Source organism: Sander lucioperca, chromosome 18 (assembly GCF_008315115.2).
Source record: "Sander lucioperca isolate FBNREF2018 chromosome 18, SLUC_FBN_1.2, whole genome shotgun sequence".
Lineage (NCBI taxonomy): Eukaryota > Metazoa > Chordata > Actinopteri > Perciformes > Percidae > Sander > Sander lucioperca.
In genome coordinates, this window is record NC_050190.1 from 29,775,177 (window position 1) to 29,799,148 (window position 23,972).

The 23,972-nt window shown below is 42.2% G+C and overlaps 1 protein-coding gene across 1 annotated transcript in view; it reads right to left on the reverse strand.

Annotated features, from left to right (window-relative positions):
* gabra2a (gamma-aminobutyric acid type A receptor subunit alpha2a) overlaps positions 1–16,122 on the reverse strand; it is a 28,645-nt gene extending 12,523 nt beyond the window's left edge. The window contains exons 1-4 of the mRNA XM_031321434.2: positions 15,827–16,122; positions 15,448–15,524; positions 11,221–11,333; positions 9,245–9,312 (exon numbers count right to left, since the gene is read on the reverse strand). Coding sequence (XP_031177294.1) covers positions 9,245–9,312; positions 11,221–11,333; positions 15,448–15,515 — 249 coding nt within the window. The 5' untranslated portion in view covers positions 15,516–15,524; positions 15,827–16,122. The remainder of the gene's footprint in view (positions 1–9,244; positions 9,313–11,220; positions 11,334–15,447; positions 15,525–15,826) is intronic.
* Between the last annotated feature and the right edge of the window lie 7,850 nt (positions 16,123–23,972).

Below are 23,972 nucleotides of genomic sequence, written 5' to 3' on the forward strand. Positions count from 1 at the left end.
ATGTTGTCAATTCTTTCGTTAAGGTGTAGAGACCCTGGTGATACTTCGAGCAAAATTTAATGTTGTGTCGAGCCTTCTTAGTGTTTTAAAAATAGCTATTTTGAGGCTAGCATAAAAGTTTCCCTAGCACTCCCATTCAAAAGGCCATTTGACCGAAAAACGAGAATACGGTAAATCTTAAAAGTGGCGTTTCCGTCCTAATTATGCTTTTAAATGAAAGTTTGACTCGGGTACATTCACAAAAAGACTCTAGGTTGCATTTTGGCGAGGGTTACACTTTAAGCAAGTATTTAATAAATTAGAAACTTTCAACATAATACACAGTACAAGAGAGTCAGTCAGTTGTTTTGGCCCTGTCTGCTGTCTGTGACATCACACAGTTCATACCCCCTCCTGCTACTATTATACCTATACTTTTATCTAAGATGAGGCTGGGTGCATAGGTATTGCACAGAGATGTACCTAGATATACCATCTATTACTCCATTTCCTAATATGTAACTGTAGTTAGTCTTATTGAGTCAGGAAATATTAAGGGACATTTTCCCAAATCACCCATAAATCCCCCTTATTCTTGTCTAGTCATGTGGATACTACTGCGTTTAATTTGTCCAGGTGCACGGGTAGATACCACTAAGGGTATTTTTTTGTAATTTGGGTGAACTGATCATTTAAATGCACTTTCTTTTACATTGTTTTCTGAATGTTATGTGTATGAAGTATATCACTAAAATTGAGCATGATCATCTCAGTAACACTGAGTAATACAGTCATGGCGCACCCCCACCCTATCTCTGCTTCTCCCCATAGAAAGCTTACGTATACTTAGGGAGTAAGGAGTCGCAGTGTTAGCCTAGACCGGCGGGGGAAGGTGTGTAGCCACAATCATGGAACATAGCCTCCCTATCTCCCCTTCTCTGCAGCTCTTAGTTATGCGGTTATAGTTCTAGACTACCGAGGTACCTCCTTTGACACACTGAGCTTCTCTCTCCTCTCTCTTTCTATCTGTGTGTATTCATGTCCCAGAAATGCTTGTTACTAACATAGCTCCAGGGAGCTTATTCCCCGGAGTCCTTATGTTCTTTTTCCGCCCAGCATCATCATCTTGGATCATGATGGCACCTACATCATGGTGGCAGCTGTCGCCGTGGTCCTGCCCTACGCCTTGCTGTGCCCTATTACACCCTGCTACGCTCTGCAATGCCCGGCTTCGACTTGCTATGTCCGGCCAACGCCCTGCCACGCCCTGTTACGCCATGCTGTGCTCTACGACACCATGAACTATTACAACTATTACTTCTAGTCATTATCTTTATTGTGACTATTATTGCCATTGTTCATCATACCCCCAACCGGCACCGTCAGACACCGCCTACCAAGAGCCTGGGTCTGTCCCAGGTTTCTCCCTGAAAGGGAGTTTTTCCTTGCCACTGTCGCACTTACGCATTCATGCATGCTCTTGGGGGAATCACTGGAATTGTTGGGTCCTTGTAAATTATAGAGTGTGGTCTAGACCTACTCTATCTGTAAAGTGTCCTGATATAATTCCCTTTATGATTTGACACTATAAATAAAAACACTGTAAATTATACCATTGAGAGACTAAAATCTGTGAAATCATGCATGTGTTTTGGTACGTTGTATTTTTAAATCAGGCATGTCCTGTTGTCCTGTCATGTCTTCAGCCTCAGATGGATTTTGTGATCGCTTGGCCGAGCGTGACACCTGGCCGGGTTCAGACCTGTCAGTCTCAGATCCAGCTGCTCCCTGAGGCAGTGTCAGCTGCGGTTTAAATCAATATCACTGAGGACCTTCAGTCCCTCCAAGAGTGTGAAAACATCTCTCCTCACTCTTTCTCTTTCATTAGTCCACAGTACATGTACATAACGACCTATGAGTTAACCATCCTCGCTACCATTAGAATCTCCGATTTTGACGTTGCAAGCAACAATGTTTAAATAATAACTGCAGAGAAAAAAATGAAACGCTTTATTATAATATTAGTCTTGCATTGCTAGAACTTCCTCCACAGCGCTGAGGAGGAGGGTCTGGCGAGTCCACACACAGCATTCCGGGATGGGAGAAAAAAACGTGCTCTTGGTTTATTGGCATTTCTTTAAACCAATCACAATCGTCATGGGCGGTGCTAAACACCAAGCAGAGCCACGGCGCCGTTGCAAAATAGCCTCGGGAAGGAACTTGTTTTGGTGGAACGTCCCATCCATCCATCTTCGTCCGCTTATCCGGTCTCGGGTCGCGGGGGTAGCAGCTCCAGCAGGGGACCCCAAACTTCCCTTTCCCGAGCCACATTAACCAGCTCCGACTGGGGGATCCCAAGGCGTTCCCAGGCCAGGTTGGAGATATAATCCCTCCACCTAGTCCTGGGTCTTCCCCGAGGCCTCCTCCCAGCTGGACGTGCCTGGAACACCTCCCTAGGGAGGCGCCCAGGGGGCATCCTTACCAGATGCCCGAACCACCTCAACTGGCTCTTTTCGATGCGAAGGAGCAGCGGCTCTACTCCGAGCTCCTCACGGATGACTGAGCTTCTCACCCTATCTTTAAGGGAGACACCAGCCACCCTCCTGAGGAAACCCATTTCAGCCGCTTGTACCCTGGATCTTGTTCTTTCGGTCATGACCCAACCTTCATGACCATAGGTGAGGGTAGGAACGAAAACTGACCGGTAGATCGCGAGCTTTGCCTTCTGGCTCAGCTCTCTTTTCGTCACAAACGAAAAGAGAGTTGTGACGAAAAGAGTGGAACGTGTACATTCAAAAGTTGTTTTAGTCGTGCAACAGAAAACTCAAATTGGACAGATAGTCTAGCTAGCTGTCTAGATTTACCCTGCAGAGATCTGAGGAGCAGTTAACCGTAGTCCTCATAAATCCACCGGAGGTTAGAATTACGACACAAAGAAAGCGGATGGTGGCGGGACATCGAAAAACGGACATCTGAAAAGAGTGACATCCGGCAAAATTTCCGTCACAATGAGAGCAGTCCAAGAAGTGAAACGTCGTGGATATAGATTAGTATAATATCAATTAGAAACTACAATTGTATTATGAGCTAAAATAAAGTATATTCGTCTTCTAAAATCTGATTCTGCATGTCTGTTTAAAGAATTAGGGTAAGTCAGGGCAAACTACTTATCACCTGGGGTCTCATTTATAACCGTTGCATTCAGACAGAAAATGGGGCGAAATCGAGTCCGAGTCGAGTCACGAGTCCAGAGAATAGTGACTCGAGGACTCAATTTCTGTATTTAAATCTAGGCTTAAGACACATTTTTACTCTCTGGCCTTTTTAACACACTTAATGGCTCATTCTGTCATGTCTATAATTCTGTATTTCTAAATTGCTGATTGTTGTTGTTGTTTGGATGGTTGTCCCAATGTTTATCAGCACCTTGGTGCTTCTTTGTACAGCACTTTGGTCAGCTTGAAGCTTTAGTGTGTAACTTTTTGATATTAATGAACGTCCGTTACATTCTACCCATTGTCAAATGAGTTGCTACAAAGCTAATTAAGACCATCAGCTCCACACAACTCTCTCTGTATTTCTCAGTATGACTATGTTCAGAAGATTGTGTCGTCCAGTGACTTTCCCGCGCAGAAGCTCGAGTGAAGAAAATTACCTCTTCTGAAGAGTCCATCAGGTTTTTTAATCCTTTGTGTCCTCCTTGGCTACTAGCAACTGTGTGGAGGAGGGGCGGAGGAGGGGCGGGGGCGGTGCACGGTCATGGAAGGCTTGTGTCATGTCGACGCGCCGACATTTTTGTTGTCATTACATATAATTCATCATGGGGGCGGCAGAAACTACGCACTACAGCTTTAAGCTGTGGGTGCTATAGAAATAAACTTTACTCACTTACTTTTACTGACATCTCTGCCTATGACACATAAAAGTAGTCAGAAACTTCATCCAACTTCCGAGAGTCCGATTTCATAAATCCTCGAGTCCAAGTCATCAGTGTGTGAGTCCAAGTCGAATCGCAGAGTACAGAGAATAAGGACTCAATATTTAACACTTTATGCCACTTCCCACTCAAACGTGATCTATGAAAACAAACGTGACGGGAGAATGTGCGCACCTGCACGGAAATTCGGACACATGCGTACCAACATTTTGTAGTATGTATTAATATGTTCTTATACTGTGCATATATCATCAGATATGTTTTTAGTTTGTTTAAAACTATACTAGTTTTTGTGTATAAAATCGTTGCAGTGGGGCTGTGATGTCAGGGCACAAAGCCCACTGGAGAAACGGCGATGGCTGCCACACACACCGTGTTGCCCCGTTTACTGAGGCTACCTTTTCCAGCCGTGTGAGCTATTTTTTTAGCCTGGCTCCGCCCTCCTACGTACTTCCGTTCAATTTTCATTTTCCTTCAGTACTACGTCTGGGTTTGCGGTATATTCTTGGGTTTTCTCTGGTCAAATCTTTACCGGTCCAATCAGCGAACAGAGGGAGTGGCTGAGAACGATGACGTTGAGGTTGTGCGCTAGTTTGAGTTCCGTAATGGCGGTGGTCCGGCGGAGAAAGATGCGAGCGAAGCCATTCGGTCCGTTGTGGCAACGCTGCCGAATATCCACAAGTTAAAGCCCGAGCAAGAACGATCTTTGCTGAGTTTTGTTGGTGGCCATGATGTTGTGGCCCTCCTCACCACGGGGTTCAGGAACAGATAGATAGATTACATTTTCCAACTCGCTCCGTTAGTGGTGAAGGAGTTAGCTAAGGCGAACGCTAGCGATGCTAAGCCGACGTCACGACCAAACGTTAGCGATTGGTTATGGCAGATCCAATAGTTGTAAACTTCAACAGAGTACCCGCCTTCAAGGAAGTTATTTCCGACTTTTGTGCGCACATATTTCTCTAAGAAAACCACAGGGCAAGTCGTTTACAGAGCAGATATGTGTGCTGTAGCCGACAATTGAAAAATAGGGGGCTTCAGAATGTCTTCATCTTTTAATCAGCATGGAGAACATACAAAATAAGTAGGTATTTTTGCTTTCACAGTATTTGCGTCACATGGACAGACAGGATATAAATAATCCAGCAATGAGAAACCTTCCCAAACAACGAGGCAGAGGGCGCAGCAAGGGGGCGGTCCAATCTATCACGGAAAGGGAAGAGGTGCGCGTGTGTGTGTGTGTGTGTGTGTGTGTGTGTGTGTGTGTGTGTGTGTGTGTGTGTGTGTGTGTGTGTGTGTGTGTGTGTTTGTTCTTGCGTCGGGGATACTGTAATGTGTGTGTGTATCAGAGCCAAGCTATCAAAGGCAGAGGGAAGATAGACATGGTGGTGGGGTGAAATGATCTGCTGCAAGTTTGATGGAGACATGGCATGAATTAAACATGAGACCATCTCTCTTTTTTCTTTCTTTTGAAGGTGCTGTCTCGATCACGACCACTTCCATCCCTCTGCCCCTCGCTTCTGTGCCACTTAAATATTTGAAAAAGAGCCAGGTGGGATAAGGGTTGATGGCTGGGATTGTGATGGAAAAACGAAGGAAAGCTTTTAAGGCAGGAAGCTGTGTGTGTGTGTGTGTGTGTGTGTGTGTGTGTGTGTGTGCGTGCGTGCGTGCGTGCGTGCGTGCGTGCGTGCGTGCGTGCGTGCGTGCGTGCGTGCGTGCGTGTGTGTGTGTGTTCTTTAACTTCATAGTTCGTTTAACTATAGATATACTCATGTGTGTATATATACGTGGGATCCAAAAACCGGGAATACAGTATACTTGTGGGGTCCAGACAGCTTTGTGGGGCCAATATGCTGGACCCCACACGTTTAAAGGGCTGTTTGAGGGTTAAGACTTGGTTTTAGGATTAGGGTTAGAATTAGGTTATGGTTAGGGTAAGGGTAAGGGTAAGGGTTAAGGTTAGGCATTTAGTTGTGATGGTTAAGGTTAGGGTAAGGGGCTAGGAAATGCATTATGTCAATTACGGGTCCCCACAAAGATAGTGAAACGCACTATGTGTGTGTGTGTGTGTGTGTGTGTGTGTGTGTGTGTGTGTGTGTGTGCGTGTGTGTGTGTGTGTGCGTGTGTGTGTGTGTGTGTGTGTGTTTATGTGTGTGTTATACCGTGTATGTGCATTAGAGCAGTTCAGTGGGGGGGTCTCCCTGTGTGTACACACTGGAAATCTATAGTAAAAGACATGAAAAAGTCCCACCTATCTTAATACATAATTACATGCCACATGCACAGTTACTGGTCCCTGGAATCATTCCTCCTGTCCATACTGGGCAAAAGTCATAGCGCAACTATGCTGTAAAAGAAAGGGGACAAAATGCATAGCCCTTGTTCTGTGAAAAAAAACCTAAAGTTCTAAAGTTGACCTGAAACTAATACGAGGCTTCAACCGACTAATTTATGCTGTACATACATTAAGCGTTACAGTGTAGCTATAAAGTAAGGCTGGCCCATTGATTAATCAAATCCAGGTCCAGGAGCCCCTGTGTTGACCCTGTGTATTGTGGTATAGTCTGTAGCTACATCCAAAATTATACATTTTTGTTTAAAAATGGATATCTTTTGCCACATTTACACCTTGCATCCACTCTACTCTACTTTGGGGTGGCAGTAGCTCAGTTGGGTTGGGAACCGGGGGGGTCGCAGGTTGTAGTCCATGTACAGACCAAAGTACAGAGTGTGGACTAGTAGCTGGATAGCTGCCAGTTCACCTCCTGGGCACTGCCAAGGTGTTCTTGAGCAAGGCACTGAACCCCTCCCAACTGCTCGGGGCGCCTGTCTAGCAGTCGCAGCCCCCCCACTCTGACATCTCTCCATTTGTGCATGTATAGGGCCTGAGCATGTGTGTGTATTTCAGGCCTGTGTGTAGTGTCATCTAACAACACATTTTATTTTCCCCACTGGGGATCAATAAAAAGTATAAATTATAAAATTACTCCGGCGTTTCAGAGCCCCTAAGATGGTGACGTTTGGAAACAATGCTGAAAATGCAGACCGTTTTAATTCGAAAACTCTGGGGTTGCGTTCTAGTCTTGGCTGACATAAACCCACATGACCTTTGTAAATAATGACACCCACATTCGCTCCCCGATTTGATCTTATCAGTCCCAACGTGTGGTTTCCTGATTCGTCATGCCCCTATCATGTGACCCTTTTCCGGAAGAAAACAAACGACAAAATCAGCCTTGGCTACAGGTGGTTAATTCAACATGGATAACAACTTACAGCTGTTTATTTGTTGTCGATGCTAGGAGCTGTTTTGCAGTAAAATTCTGCATTCCATAATGCTACTGCTGCCTACATGTGCAGGAGGCAAGCTATTGTTCAACTGATATGCGATAATTCCCGTGTCCGGGGGCGTTATCAGCCTCAAGCACATCTCCACAAACCCAGTCTATGTAAACCGTCTGTGATATGCTTTTACAGACATGCTAGTATGGAGCTCTGAAACAGTGCCAAAACGCTCGTGAGGACGGAGATCGTTTTCGTTTTTTAAACGCCGTTTTAAAACGAAAACTTAGTAGTGTGGATGTAGCCTATCAGAAGTTACGGTACGCTATGTGTAAGATAGTATAGCGGAAACATGAAATAAAACAGCCTACGCTGTAATATATGAATGGATTTTGAAAGAACATCATTACAATCATAATACAATGTGCAGGACTACAAGATGTGCCATCCTATTAAAATGCCGCATTATAATAATTTCAGTATGAGGTTTACGATGGACAGCCAATATATGATACTGATCATTAATATGTAAAACACCACACTGCTGCGTATCAGAGCTGCATGGCAGCGGATGATCAAATCTCATCTTTAATAAGAGAGTCTGACCCTTGCCATTCATCATTGTCCTGGTTGGAGTGGCTGGGTTTCCATTAGCAACAGGACAGCAGAGCTGACAACTCTCTGTCTGGAAGATTTTATCTGCTGGATGTAAGTCATTACATCTAAACTGGCCCAGCAAGGCAACCCTGAGATTTTATGACGGATCATGTCTTAAAGGCAGTTTTCTTCAGGTTGATTCCTGGACAGAAACCCTGTGTTTGGCAGTTTTTTGTAGTCAGTTTGGTTGTAACGGTCACTCCTTAGAGCAGTGAAAATAGTAAAAAAAATTGAGGGTTCTAATTTCTAATGAACTGTGGGCACGTCATGTATTTTTATTACTCTGATATTGCCTTGAGCGCTAATTGATTTTAATATAAAGAAAGAAACATGGGAGGCAGCCAAAGAGAATTACGACCAACTCTGCAGTTCCCCTCAGCTCTACACAGCTGTAAAGCTACATTCACTATAAATTAAAATTGAACTGAATAAAAATGTCTTGTTTAATGCTCGGTAGCACCTTGTCAACCAAAGCTAGCTAGCTAGCTAGCGTTAGTTAATGCCGTACATGCAGATAAACAGCGCCAGTATCCGGAAGTCTGGGTTTAATTTCAGAGAATATCAGAGGTTTTTTTTCGTAAATTTACGTCTTTAATATCATACAATTATCTCCTTCCCCACAGCTGTATTTTTTTTTTCTTCTGTGCTACATTAACTATAAATAAAATTGAATTGACTTTGTTTTGGTTTTCTGGATGTGTTGGTTCAGTCTGAGTGCTCTCATAGTATCGCATCACCAAACCCCCTTCACTAACACGTCTGCGTCATTCTCCTAAACACATGTGAATGCTGCGTTATTTTTCCATATTCGCCTTATTCACATCACACCATTTGCGTAATTCACGCCGCCCCCTCAAATTTGCATCTTTTTGCGTCTAATCACATCTTTGCATTCACTTTGTATGTTAATTTGCGCTGCCGAATATGGGCGAAAACGCCTCCGTCTGACAAGCTGTTATATTCTCTCCGGAAAGGAGTGGTAACATGGTTAACTGTGTAACCTATGTGTAGCACCTACAGATTCTCACTCCCATCCCGTAAAATACGGATGCTTGGTCAGGTGCTTTTGCCGTTGTTATTGACGCTAAAAGTCTCCTTTAGTGTCATATCTAAACGCGCTTTATCTAAACGCGCTTTTGATTTCTATTGATTTTTCAATGAAAAGTGCTCTACAAATAAAAATGTGTTATTATTATTATTATAATCACAATTATTTCTGAGACAATTAATTGTGCAGCAAAATGTTGAAACGTTACATCTCTAACTGCACCTTTATTTTGATGGCTTGGAGTGTGTAGACGGGGCTTTCAAAGAGCCTTTTTCATTTTGCACTTTGTGTGTGTTGTCTCGGGTCCTGAGAAGATGCACTATGAGATGAGCTGTGAGACTTACCATATCTGTGTCAGACACTGGACCAAAACTGGTCACATAGATGTCAGTCTTCACTTCCGTCACTCGGTCTGCGATGAGAAAGAGTGAAATTCATTATAGAAAATCATAGCTGCTATAAGTCCCTGCCCTGAGGAAGGGGCATTGGACAGTTTAGCAAGATTTTAAGTCTCTACACTTGGCTACAAACAGCCTGCACGTTTATATTTATTGATAATTTTAATCTTTGGTTAAAAAAAAAACTGAAAAATGTTTTTCATGGAGTTTATATGCTGTACATTTATGCCTTAAGCTCTGTACGTTTTACACATGGGAATCAGTTTACTATTGAGTCCTACTCTGTGTGTGAAAACTATACATGATGATGTCGTAGTGATGTCATCAGGGTTATGCAGGGTTTTTCCTGGCTCAATGGGCCTTTGGAGGGGGGGTGACTATGCACGGCAGGAAGCATGATTGGTCCGCGTACTGTAATTTCTGAAAATTTTATTTAAAAAAATGTTTACGCTTGAGTAAATGTCACCCCAATCAACAAAACTGCTTAAAAAATAAATATTATTTAAATACCACCTTTAAAATCACCAGGAGAGTCCGACATAGCCAGACTCTGGACGGTAAAACTGAGATTAGCTCTCCTTTTCAACTTCATGTTCTGCTTTTCAACTGTTGTTTGGTAAATTGCTATTAAACACAGTCAAAGAGGATTTGAATTGCTAGTTTTTATCTTAATTCTTTCCATTTTTAAGATCCTTTGGGGCTGGCTAAAACCTCTTGGGGTGCCAAAAATTCCTCTCTACAGGAAAAACCCTGGGTTATGTCATCCTGGTCTTGGAGACTTAAACTTTATAACAGAAAGCTTGACGTACAAACTGCAGGTTTGGAGTTTGAAAGACCTGGGTATTCACCAGACAGGAAGAGTCTAGTCTCGCATTGCCAGACCTATCTCCGCAGCGCTACATTCCAGGAGAGGAGAAAAAAACGGTCTGGGTTGTTTGCATTTCTTTAAACCAATCACAATCGTCTTGGGCAGTGCTAAGCTGGGAAGGAACTTGTTTTGGTGGAACATTTGCACCCACGCAAAAGAAAAAGGCTACATACAATATTAAATGAAGTTAACTGTTCACACAATACAGTAACGTAAGATATTTGAATTAGCTGGATGCATGGTTAAACTTAATTTGCTCTTTCCAACACACAGGGAGCGGAAGGTAAGGAACATCGTGAATGTGAGGCAATTATCCTGGAAATGTACTGTCGTTGCTCCAGACAGGAAGAGTCTAATGAAATACTTAATTCAATTGCATTAAGGAGAATGTAGGATCCAGTGTTTAAATAGTTTGACCTAAACTAGGGAATAAAAGTCAGGATATCTTCTTTTATGCTGCTTCGATTTTTGACCATTTCTTTTGAAATCTGTCCCAACTTTATTAAAGGGCAATCGTAGTCTATATTCACGACGTTCCACTTCCGTGATTGCTCCGGTGCTGCCGGAAAATTCCGCTGGATCATGGTCTTTTCACCCGGATATCCGTTACCTTCCGCTTTCTTTGTGTTGTAATTCTACTCTCCGGTGGATTTCTGAGGACTATGGTTAACTGCTCCTCAGATCTCTGCAGGGTAAATCCAGACAGCTAGCTAGACTATCTGTCCAATCTGAGTTTTCTGTTGTATGACTAAAACAACTTTTGAACGTACACGTTCCACCAAAACAAGTTCCTTCCCGAGGCTATTTTGCACCGTGGCTCTGTTGGGCATTTAGCACCGCCCATGGCGATTGTGATTGGTTTAAAGAAATGCCAATAAACCAGAGCACGTTTTTTTTCTCCCATTGCGGAATGCTGTGTGGAATCGCTAACGACCCTCCCCCGCAGCGCTGTGGAGGTAGGTCTGGCAAAGCGAGACTAGGGCAATAGTAAATCACTGGAGAAGCCCTTTACTGGTGCACACACCAAGTAAGTGAATGGTCTTCCATTTCTTACCTCCCAGGCCAGGTCTCAGTCTGTTGTCATATCCATCCAGCAGACTGTCCAGGATCTTGGTGAAGGTTGTGATGTCTTTGACGTTACGTGTTGAATTGGAATCTGCTTTTGACCTACATAAAAGACAAACGTGTGATTATGGACACAGACCTCTAAATCAGCTACAGAAATATACTTACTACTAAGAACTGTGGGTCATGACACATCTTGGTAATGTCTACCTGCTATATCACATACATTTTATCCCAACAAACTCTGTTTTTCAATGAATTAAAAGCTCTACAATTTAAAGACTAAGGGGGCTTTCACACCTACCTCGTTTGGTCCGGACTTTCAGACTTTTCAGTTTGATCCGAACCAAAATTACAGGTGTATGGTTCAGTTTGATCCGGACAAAGACTACCTCTTTTGGAGTAAACGGACGAAATTTGGTCTGACCAAAAGAGGTAGTCTCGGTCCGGATCAAACTGAAGAAGCTTCAACGTAAACGTATATTTTAAAAGAGCTACATAGGTACACATTACAAAATAAACAAATAAAATAATGTCCTATACCGTAAAACCTAATTTGAAGTGGGGATGTCCTGATACTATTTTTTCCTTCCCGATACCGATTCCGATACCTGAACGAACCAATCTGATACCAGCGTGTTAGAAAATACATATATTTTACTATGTTTTAACAGCTTTATACTACTATCCCTGTATGGATGTGATATGATTGCCATCAGTGTTTTATGGTCCGGTTCTGGTTAAACATGAACAAACAAAAAACAATGAATGCCATTAAACGGGTACTAATTCTATTATTATGGCTAACAGTAGGCTATGTCCTCGTGTGCGACAATCTGGTGTTTGGGAGGAATTTAAAGAGAACTTAATCTCTAAGTATTTTTAACTACCGGCCGGGTACATAATATTACTTAGTACAAAAGCGGGACTATCCTTGAGAGTGCAGAGCGCCAACCATCAACATCTGCTGGTGAAGCGAGTGGCAGCTGTGACTGTCTTCCATGAAGCTGTTGTTGAGGGTTACCATAGAGACATGTTTGCCTACAGATCTGGCATGAGGTGCTCAGTTTTGGATGAACGTCGAAATAGTTTGATGTTAAAATATCGTTAACAGAGACATGCTGAGTTTGAAAGTTATGACGAGACCCATAGCTCGTCAAATCATATTTGAATTAAGATATAGTGCAATGACTAGAGATCCATTTTGGTATAAACAAGCTCTATTTTGATGCGTTTTCATGCACTGTGGCACCTTATCTACATGCAGAGTACATGTCTTAACTATTGAAAAATGTAAGTGTGTACTTACTTACTTACTTACTTACTTACTGTAAAAACTGTTGTGTACTTTCCAGATTAATTATGAATAGTTCATTTATTTTGACATCAAATTCACACACACTGGCTTACATTTACAATGATTTTCGGCTCTACTCTCAAAACATTCAGGGTTAAGCCCTGACAAAATGACCTGGCGACACAGATGCCCGTAACCATAGTAACTGAGTCCTGCCTGCGTGCGCACTGCGAGAGAGCAGAGGCAGGAAGAGAGGCTGTGCTGCTGCCAGAGGAGCCGCTGAGAAAGTTGCCAACATTGTGTGTGTGCGTGTGTAACATGAGCTGTGTTCGAAACCGTTCACTCACTCACTATTTCCATATATAGTGTTTATTAAATAGTGAACTAGGGAGCGACCACACGAGATTTCGGACCTTCACTGAAAATATATACTTCTAATACGTCCCTGAAACAAACCAACAATCAGGAGGAGAGTAAAAGCTTGTTTCGATCGTTTAGAAACAAAAACCCGCTTTACAGTTTTCGCAGGTGCTTCTTCTTCTTCTCCGCTGGAAAAACACGGCCGCGTTGCATTGTGGTATACAGGAGTAAAATGTAGGGTAGATCGTATGTACACTCATATTAGCAGTGCATTGTGGGTATTTTATAGTGGACTATATAGTGAATGAAAGTAACCGCGGAGAATTTGAACACCACTACAAAATGGCGAACACACTATTGGCTATAGTACACTATAGACTGTATATAAAGATGGATGACGCGTCTCCACTTCCTCCCACTGTACAGAAGTGAAGCCAAAATATCCCGATTAGGAGCACCGCCATCTTGTAATTTTTGAGCCAGAGTCTGCGCAGTAATCAGGCGGTGGAGCAGCAATATCAAAGTCCCGCCCATACACCCGCCCGACCAATCGCAAGTCAATCACAGCTGTCAATCATGACGTTTCACCCCGTTTCTATAGCAACAAATAAAAAATTAAATAAATAAAAAAACACTTAATTTTTTGAACTTGAATTTATGAACACTTATATAACATCAGCGTGATCAGAACTACCTAAAATGACAGAAACCATCTTTGGGGAAAAATGTATCTGACGTGTATTTTGACTTTTTAGTTTGGTTCATGTCCAATTAGCTAACATGAAGGGGGCGGGGTTTATGACCTATACTGCAGCCAGCCACCAGGGTGTTATGTAGGCGTGCGTGCGTGCGTGCGTGCGTGCGTGCGTGCGTGCGTGCGTGCGTGCGTGCGTGCGTGCGTGCGTGCGTGCGTGTGTCGAGGCAGTTTGCCGCACAAGATTCAGTGGTTGTATGAGCTCATGATTTATTCATATTAAATATCGTGGCATTAAAAAAATGACATGTGGCTATAGTCCGACTTCAGGGACGGAGGCTCGGCAGGCACAGTTGAATCAAAGCCTTTGAGTCAGTACATATAATGTTGAACCCAATACTGAAAGTAGGCCTACTTTTTTTTTTATACTTACACATAGTCTACATATACCTACAGTATGTTCCCTGAACCACTGTTTGTATTAGGTATAAACATAAAGTTGCCCTGTAGTTATATAGGAAATATGTAGTTTGCCTATCCTCATTTTGTTATCATCTGTACCCCTCTAGTGTTGGTAAGCGGTATAGGGTCATTTTGAAATAAATCACAGCATATTTATAAAGTGCTAGAGTTGCTTGGTAGGTTATACTGTAACCCCGTAATATTGGATCTTGTACATGATTAATGCCTACAGTATGAATAATTCTTAAGTTCCCAGATTCTTACCCCTGTATTCCCTTACTTCACATCTTGTTGCCTTGTAGCTGCAGGTACTATCAGTACATAGCCTACTGTCCTAGTTAGTACTCCGTACAACACCTTACTCTGAGAAATGGGAAGAATTACTCTGTTGCCGACTGTATTCTAAAGTGTTACCAATGTTTTTAATTGTCATGAGTGGAGTGACGCGTTGATAGGGCAGCTTGTTACAGATTCAGTCTACTTTAGCCATTTATAAAGTAAGAAGTAATACTAATATTTACTTGTTAACAAGAATCTAACACGGTAATGTATTAGGCTACTTAATGCATTATGAAAAATAAAGGATTGTGATGCACTGAGGCAGAACATTGTGACAAAATGCCTAATCTTCTATTTGTTGACCCTTTAAACACTCAAGTCTCAAACTGAATTTCTTTTGTCTTTTTTTTTTTTTTTTTTATTTTTTTTTTTTTAAGGAAAACAAATAATTAGGTAAATTAATTCCCATAGAATATTAGGCCTATTTTCAGTTTGGTGGGGGATAACCTGTTTTAATTATCACAGCTGCTCTATTATGTCTACAAGTGGTGTAGGCTAAACACCCCATGTAATACCATACAGATTAATGGGGTACCAATGTGTTGCTTGAATTAATATGAATTAGGATTTCAACTTTTGAAAACGGGTTGCCCTTTTACTCGCCTACCATCTTTTTCGTCGAAGTGCACCACAAGTTGAGATTTCTCTCAATAAATGGATGCTTTGTCTAATATCGAGGAGCCGAACTTCCCCGCACGTCTTAACAACTCTTATGGAACTGCATAAAGCATTGAGCTATGTGTGATCTTTTCCTAATATGCAAATAATCCTTTAATAGATAGATTTATCAACGAGGTTTGGTGTTGCGCTTCGAACGTGGGGATGAAGTCAGAGCAACCGTCATGGAAAGGACATCCTTTTGTAAACGTGGCTCATTAAGGTTAGACTACTAGGTTGCTTAACATAACATCCCGTTAATTGGCCTTTCGGTTGAAAGCCAAAGAGCCGTTTAGGCTACGCTGCCTGTGCGCGCGGTCAGTCTGCCGTCCGAGCGGTGGTATTTTTTTATGTTAATTTATAATTAAAAAAAGAAGAAAAAAACATATCACGGATATCCAACTTACCGTGTCTGCCACAGTACGATCAAAGAGATCAATACAGAGATGGAATGTGAGCTCCATCGTCCTCTCATTGCTGAAACCTGCAAACAAGACGGGAAACGCTTTCTTTCAGAGCGCGTAAATTACACGGTAAAAAACGGCACAAACCGTCTTACAGCTGTTGCAAATAAACGGACCCAGCGCCGATATCTGCCTCCATAAAGATAGACATTACACCGGCTTAGTCTACTTAAAACTGGGGTTGTCTTCAGTTTTAATCCAAGAATCTGCAAGCCCAACTCCCGATCCAAAAACTGGCTGAACAATGAGCTTTCTCCAGCGCTTTTTAAAAAATGTTTTTAGTACGTCCAATTAAGTGTCATTATCGACTGATTCTGCCTACCTGACGCGCGACAGGTGTCCCCGGGGTTGCCAAGAGAAACTGAACAGTGACTAAACACAGTGGAGATGAAAAAACCTTCGGCAGAAAAAATAGAGAGAGTATAGCAACCCAGAGAGATGCGTTTACTGTCCGTCCATTCTGTCAGCTCCTCCAACAGGGAGTCCCCACATTTTAGCCAGAGACTAACCTGAGAGCAAAGTGTACAAAGAGCAGCGTCCTACTGTAGCACAGCAGCACACTGGCGGATAAATATAGAGGCGCAGGGCTCCGCCGCTCGGAAAGCCTCCATTTCCTGCTGATGAGATATTTATCAATGCGCACCACTGCGCACGATGGAAACCAACGTGCACATTGCATTTAAAAAAGCGCGTCAAATCACATGTATGGATGTCAATAGGTGATACAGGCGTTACTACTTTCATTAATTAAATGTAAAAAGAAGGAAAAGAGAAGAACATTGCCAAATCTGAACTTTAGGGACCATAATACTAATCCAGATCCTGCCAAGTCCTTTGAGGATCTCAAGCAGAATTCGCACAGCCAAAACTAATGAGAAACATTCATGAAAAGAAACACGCAATTGTTATTTTTGGTAATGTTATTTCAATAAAATTCGACTTGGTTCATTTTGTTGTTGTTGCTATTTAAGCTTATTGCTTGAAAGTGTAAATATATTGTGACAACTCTTATTTCTAGTCATAGTTCCACTATCTTTATTGTTACTATAATTGCCACTGTTCACCATTCCAACTGCTATACTTGAATCATGAATCATATTTCCCTATATCTGTATATCTGTATCAGTGTCTCCAAACAGGCAGTGATGGATGCCGCTAGGTTTGGGCATCGTTTGGATTTGAACAATTCTGATTCCAATTCCGATTCTTCCTTTTGATTCCGGTTCTTATCGATTCTCGTTTGCGATTATTTGAGGGGTGGAGTTGAATCGAGTCACATGCTCATTTCACAAATAAGAGGAAAGTTTTATTTTGATTGAATGGTTGTTTGCAGTTTTAATCGCCTTTTTCAACATAAAATAAAGACAACGGGGTCAATTGTAACATTTTACTCCTTGTGTCTGAGAGTAAACCATGCATTTTCTGTTTGGATTGCAGAGATAACAGCTACACCATTTAATAGCAGCCATGTGTAATTAGTTTCTTTCACATTTTGAACCCACCGGATAGGTGGGCGTTAACATACAGGACTTTCAAGCCAGACAGCGGAGTTCACTTCCTGGGGAAAACTAAAGCCTTTCACCCAGGAAATGTGTGTTCTTTAGGAGTGTTTTAATCCAAACTACGATCTTTTTCCTAATCTTAAAGCTATAGAGCGTAGTTTCTGTCTCCCCCATGAGGAATTCAAAGTAATGACAACAACACTGTCTGCGCATCCACATGATACAAGCCTTCTGTGATTGCGCACGCGCCCCCACCCCTCCTCCACGCAGTTGTTAGTAGCCAAGGAGGACACGGAGGATTAAAAAAACATGATGGACTCTTCAGAAGAGGTCATTATCTTCACTCGAGTTTCTGAGCGGGAAAGTCACCGGACGCCCCAATCTTCTGAACATAGTCATACTGAGAAACACAGAGAGAGTTGTGTGGAGCTGATAGTCTTCAATAGCTTTGTAGCAACTCATTTGGCAATGGCTTGAATGTAACAGACGTTCATTACTATCAAAAAGTTATGCACTAAAGCTTTAACTAGTCGTTTTGGTGCCTAATCTTAATTTTCATCGCATCAAAATGCTCATATTTTGTGGACTAAATTTAACCGTAATGTCCGCCGAAACGACCGGCTGTTGTGGTGCTTTGTACCCAGCTCAAAGTCACCTATTTTCAGGTAACTGAACCACCAACTACCGCTGATACAATGGAGGTCTGTAGCCCAGGTCATGAAGCTCTGTAGCGGCTTAAACAACTAGGAACTGCCACTCGCCGTCATGGAGCTCGTAGCCAGCTGGCGTCACGTGACCAGCCGGCGTCACGTGACCAGCCGGCAGTCTCCTAATTTCATAGGATATCATACGTTTTGATGTGCATACATTTTCGTACGATATCATATGGACTCGTTCATTAGAATGCGTTGTACAGACAATAGCATATACATTGTTTTGTTTTTTTCTTTTCCTAGGCCTTTAGCATATCATAATGTGGAGTTTGTCTCTTTATGTTTTTTGTTTGTCATTTTGTCCTTTTAGAGCTGACTCATCAGTCCTTTTTCACTATTACAATGTTGTGTATTTATGGGTGTATGAGTTGATTTAATGTGTATGTGTATTGATTTGTTTGTCCTTTATTTCCACGGATATAGCACTTTGTGAACTGTTTTTAAAGGTGCTATACAAATAGTTATTATTATTATTATTATTATTATTATTATTATTATTATTATTATTATTATTTATCTCAGAGGAACCCTGGTTGTCATCTGTTTCCATTTTTAAAAACTAGCACTTTTTTAAAAATATTTTTCTTTGCATGATAGCTAAAAGCCAACACTCATAAGTGTAATATAGAGTAACTGCTATTTCCACAATTGTATGAACACACTTTGGGTTCACACAACAGCAGGAGATGAATTGTAGAGGCACCAAGACCTGAAAGGTCGCAAATGTCTCAAGTAATAGTCAGTGACGGCAGCAACCTTCACAAACAGATAGGAACAGTACTACCTGTTCCAAAACACACAGTGAAATATGTAGACCTTTGGGTGTGCATCTATCTCCTGCCCTGCCAGCAGGGCTTTGGTGTCACTAAAGATGCTCCAAGATCTGATGCTAACATATGTCAGGGGGTGGTTGCAAGGAAAGAAAAATACACTGCTATCAGATCAAAACAATGGACCTGCAAAAGGTCAAGTGCTCAGATATTCAAAAAAAACATATTCAGTGGGACAGCCTTGTCTGTTCAAGGTTCAAGGTTAATTTATTGTCATTGTTTAACACAGGGTTACACAACGGAATGCAAGTTGTAGTCCCTTTATGCTCCACAAGAATCAAAACAAAACTGCTTTTTATGGTGGAGTTAGGTTGAGAAGTCATACAGCCTGAGGAAAGGAGCTTTTCTAGTCTCGTGGTGCGACAGCCGATATGTATCTCAGGCCAGACAGCAGCAGGGTGAAGGCTGTGGCTGGGTGGCTATTGTCTTTTATTATCCTTTGGACTCCAATATCACTAATGCTCAGTAGATGGTTGACATTAGACATTTAAAGGCAGGGTTAGTAATGTTGAAAAGCTAGCAAGATTTGAAAGTAGCATCTCCTCTAGGCTACGTCTAACCCAGGGGTGGGCAATTCATTTTCCCAAGGGGCCACATGAGAAACAGGGACTGTTGTTGAGGACTGGACCAATAGGCTAAACTCAATACTGCTCAATATTAATTTAATGTCAGGCGGCACATAAAAAGAATGTGCCGCCTGGAAAGCGGCACATTCTCAAACGCCTCTTTGTTCTCTGGGCATATTAGCGCAGCAGAGTCCACCAAACACTCTTTAATTTCATGCTAATCAAATGTGTTTGTAGCTTGAAACAAGCTAGCACGGACCGCTGATTAGCTTACAACGCTAGTATTCGGGGCACTGGGAAAGTAAAAACAAATCGCTATTTATACCACTAAAAAGGCTCAAAATATCACGACACTTCAATGGTAGCATAACAAGGGTCCCTAAATGTTAACCGAAGCATTGAGAACTTTGTAAGTGTACAGACAGTTTATTAAAAAGATAGTTTAGAAAGACAGTAACTCCCAAGATGGCGGCCGCCTGTATACGAGAACGTGACTGTCTTGCATTCCGTGACAGCTCATTCACGTCCATGCTAACATCTCTCGTGAGCTCAGTTCGCGGCTCGCTGACATGGGGGTCTGACACATTGCAGTCCTTCGATCGACACAGACACTGACGCACAAGTATAAACTTCAGGCCACTTACGTAGGCTACAGCGAGAGCTCTGCGTGGAGCCTCCGCAGAACCATAAATCAGCCTTAAGAGTGAGCCTAGCTACCCTGCGAAGGAAACTCATTTAGCTCACTTGTAATTGCGATCTCATTCGTTCAGTCATTACCCAAATCTTCTTGCTAAAGGTGAGGGTTGGAACATGCTGTAGATCAACCAGTAAATTAAGATAATTGTCTTCACTCCCAACCAAACAGCTGCAGCTGGAGGGATAGAATATGCTAAAATCAGTCGGCTTCATACTAGGTAAAGGTTATTAAGTAAGCATTTGTTTGTGTTTTACACACAAATCTTCATGCAGTTTAAGGCGTGACATAATATATTTTGATTAGAAGAACTAACTTGACAGATGTGGCCTCGGGCTGCACGTGCATTCTCCTGCCAGTGCTGATGACTGATGGAGTGGATCCAGGCATCAAGTGTAAATGTTTAGTCATAGGCACAGTCACAGTGACCTGCATTAGCATTAAAAAAGACACAGCGGGCACATGCTTGTGTGTGTGTGTGTGTGTGTGTGTGTGTGTGTGTGTGTGTGTGTGTGTGTGTGTGTGTGTGTGTGGGTGGGTGGGTGTATGTGTGTGTATGTGGGTGGGTGTATGTGTGTGTGTGTGTGTGTGTGTGTGTGTGTATATGTGTGTGTGTGTATGTGTTAACTTAATGATGGTAGCAGTATAAACGGGTCTTGTAGTTGGGTCTAGAACCTCAATTCCGTGACCATTCATCATTCCTTTGGACCTTTTATAAAAAAAAAATAAAGCCCCCCCAGGTCCCTCCCAAAAATTCTGGGATTTTTTGCTAGAGGTACATTGAAAAATGTACTTTTGAACCAGAGAAATGGATGGAAGTCTTTGGCGATTAGACCCCATTGTGACATCATCGAATTCCCATCGTGATGTCATCATATTTTAAAGGGGGGTTGAGAAGCCGTGAGTAGTGTAGGATACCCCCCCCCCCCCCAATAGTCCTGCATTGAAAATGTTACTTAAGTAAAAGTATGTAAGTATTGACAAGTGAATGGAAACATAGCTATAGACAGATAACACAGACAAAGTGGCAGTGATTAATCTGGGTCTCTTGTTTAGGGTTGCTATGGCTGCAGGCACCAGGCTTTTGCCATAGAGAGCTCTCTTGTACCTTAGGGACCTGCACCTGCATCCAGAGTGCAGAATAGTGAAGTGGTTGTTGAGTGGGCGTGTGTTGTCCTGTGCTATTGTGGTTGCGATGCGTGTGATGGCCTTAAAATTGAGATCCGAGAGTGTGGGTGGGGGAAGACCAATTCATTTGGTAGCAATGTTGGTTACCAGCGGTGGAAGAAGTATTCATATCCTTTACTTCAGTAATAGTGCTAATACCACACTGTTAAATTACTCTGTTACAAGTCAAAGTCCTGCATTGAAAATGTTACTTAAGTAAAAGTACGTAAGTATTGTCAGGAAAATTTACTAAAAGTATTAAAAGTAAAAGTACTCAATGCAGAAAAATCCTCACATTTTAGAAAGTGTAAAGGATCCAAACAGTTGTGTGTTTAATGGTCTAATCATTTCAGCTGGACTTCTAGGTCTATAATTTGTTGGGTAGTATAATTTATAATAAAACCTTGTATTTCATTAAAAAAAATGTGTTTTGTGTGCAACAATCAGTAACTTGTAGCCTAACTAAAGCTTTCAGATTAATGAAGCGGACAAAAAAGTACAATATTTCTCTCTGAAATGTAACGGAGTAGAACTAGAAAGTGGCATGAAAAGAAAATACTCAAGTAAAGTACAAATACCTCAAATTTGTACTTAAGTGCAGTACTTGAGTAAATGTACTTAGTTACATTCCAGCACTGCTAGACACTGGTGGTGATGGTGCTGAATGAAGAGGATGCGGAGATCTGGTGATCTCAGACCTGGGCGCTGGCTGTGGACGTGGAGGGCGAGGGTCGGGACGATTCACACTGAAATGAGAGACTGTTAGACTTTAGACTTTATTGTGCCCAAATGGAAATTCTTTGTCACAAACACTGTACGTTATGGACACAGCACGCTTACAGACAAACAAAAATACAAACATAAAATGACAGCAACAGAGAGGAGAAATTTTAAATTTTGACAGCAATGATGTGTTTGGCTGATAGAGATTGTAGCTAAATCTGGTTGGTTTAACTAAGACAATAAACGCCCCTAACAGCTGATAAGGGAGAGGGAGAGAATGGAGGGGAATGAGAATGAGTGATGAACGTAAGATAGTCTTCCTGGCTGAACTTACGCTATAAGCTTTATATCTAACTTTCATCCATCAATCACATCTACATAATATTCATGTAAATTCTTTTCTTTGAATGTTTTTCAATCAAATCCTAGCTAGTCTCGTATTGCCAGACCTTCCTCCACAGCGCTGCGGAGGAGGGTCTGGCTAGTCCACACAGCATTCTGGCATGGGAGAAAAACGTGCTCTGGTTTATTGGCATTTCTTTAAATCAATCACAATCGTCTTGGGCGGCGCTGAACGCCGCACGGAGCAACGGCGCCTCTGCAAAATAGCCTCGGGAAGGAACTTGTTTGGGTGGAACGTAGGGGATCAAAAAATTGTTTTAGTCGTGCAACAGAAAACTCAGATTGGACAGATAGTCTAGCTAGCTGTCTGGATTTACCCTGCAGAGATCTGAGGAGCAGTTAACCATAGTCCTCACAAATCCACCGGAGTTTAAATTCCCAGACAAAGAACAATCGCTGAAGTAGAACGTCATGGATATAGACTATATCCTAGCAAACCTGTCCCAAGCTCCTAGATAGCTGTTTCATAGATGACACCAACACCCAGGGCCGTTTGTAGCTTTTGACGGGCCCTATGCAAGATGCTGTTTGGGGGCCCTTATTTTGTCAAACTACGATGGGGGGGAATTCAAACCTTTAAGATGATCCTTAGCGATGCATCAATCTGTTACACTTTAGGATGAAAACAGGCTAGAAACATAAAAAACAATCAAATTCAAATTAAACATCTCAAGTTGACCCAAGCAATTTAAACCTACAGAAAATGATAATGAAAAAGTTAACAATTAGGCTCCTCTATGTAAATAAATGCAAAACAGGTTTATTTTAAAATGTTTAGAACAAAGAAGGCTACTTGCTAGTGGCTATAAATAAAGACAGGTCCTTTTATTTCTCCCTAAATATATCGAGGCTGAACGGGCTGAACTTGCAGCTTGGGGGCCCCCTAGTGGCTACGGGGGCCCTATGCATCTGCATAGCCCACCTATACGAAGAAACGGCTCTGCCAACGCCAGCCATGGTGCTCTACTTATAGCTGAATGTTAAAGCCAGATGAGTTGTGACAGCTTCACTCCAGCATGAAGAATCCACCTGAGGCTATCTGGAGTGCTCCATCTTTGGATCAGCTTTGCCCAGGAAGCTCCTGGAATACTGGGTTAGTGACACAAGACTGGTGACGACTTATACACATTTACCTTCCACCCTTAGCTCAAAATGTCCTACACTGTTTTGGTAAAGTAGCCTGCTAAACTTCCAAAATCGTGGGCTGTTCATGAATGAGGTCCAGACTTACACAGCCAGTATTTCTTATGCAGGAGTGTTGGAGTCCTCAGTATATTGTAAAAAGGAGATTCAAGCACACTGCTCTTTCATTCAAGACATTCAGGAGATAGTGTGTACAAGAACAGTAACAAAAAAACGCACATATACTGTTTAAGTCATGGAGATTAATGATTCCAATGAGCTGGCAGGAAGGTGAACCCACAGGGTAAGCTGACATGCATTAGAAGCATGCACGTATGAGCATGTGTCTGTCCACATAAAATCCTAATTTTAGCTCATCTATCACAAGTCCTCAAACACATTGTTTAAAGGCCATGACAGGGTTAGGGAAGATATTGGATGAGGGAAAGAGACCCCCGGTCCAGGACACAGATGATGATCCAACTCCAAAGCCCTGTGGAAGGGGTCTAGAATTGGTATATATATACTGTAGGCCCAAGGCCCCCACCCCCCACCTAGCCCCCAGGAGGGTGACAAGGGTCAAAGGGTGAAAGTTGTCAACCGAAATTACATTGCATGTGACTTGATTCTCTAAATAATTTACAAAACATTAATATAAAAAAATACTGCACTTGTACCTTCCATTGATGTGAACATAGGGGTAAATGTGGATATCAGGACGTAGTATAGATCGGCCTCATTTTGTCAAA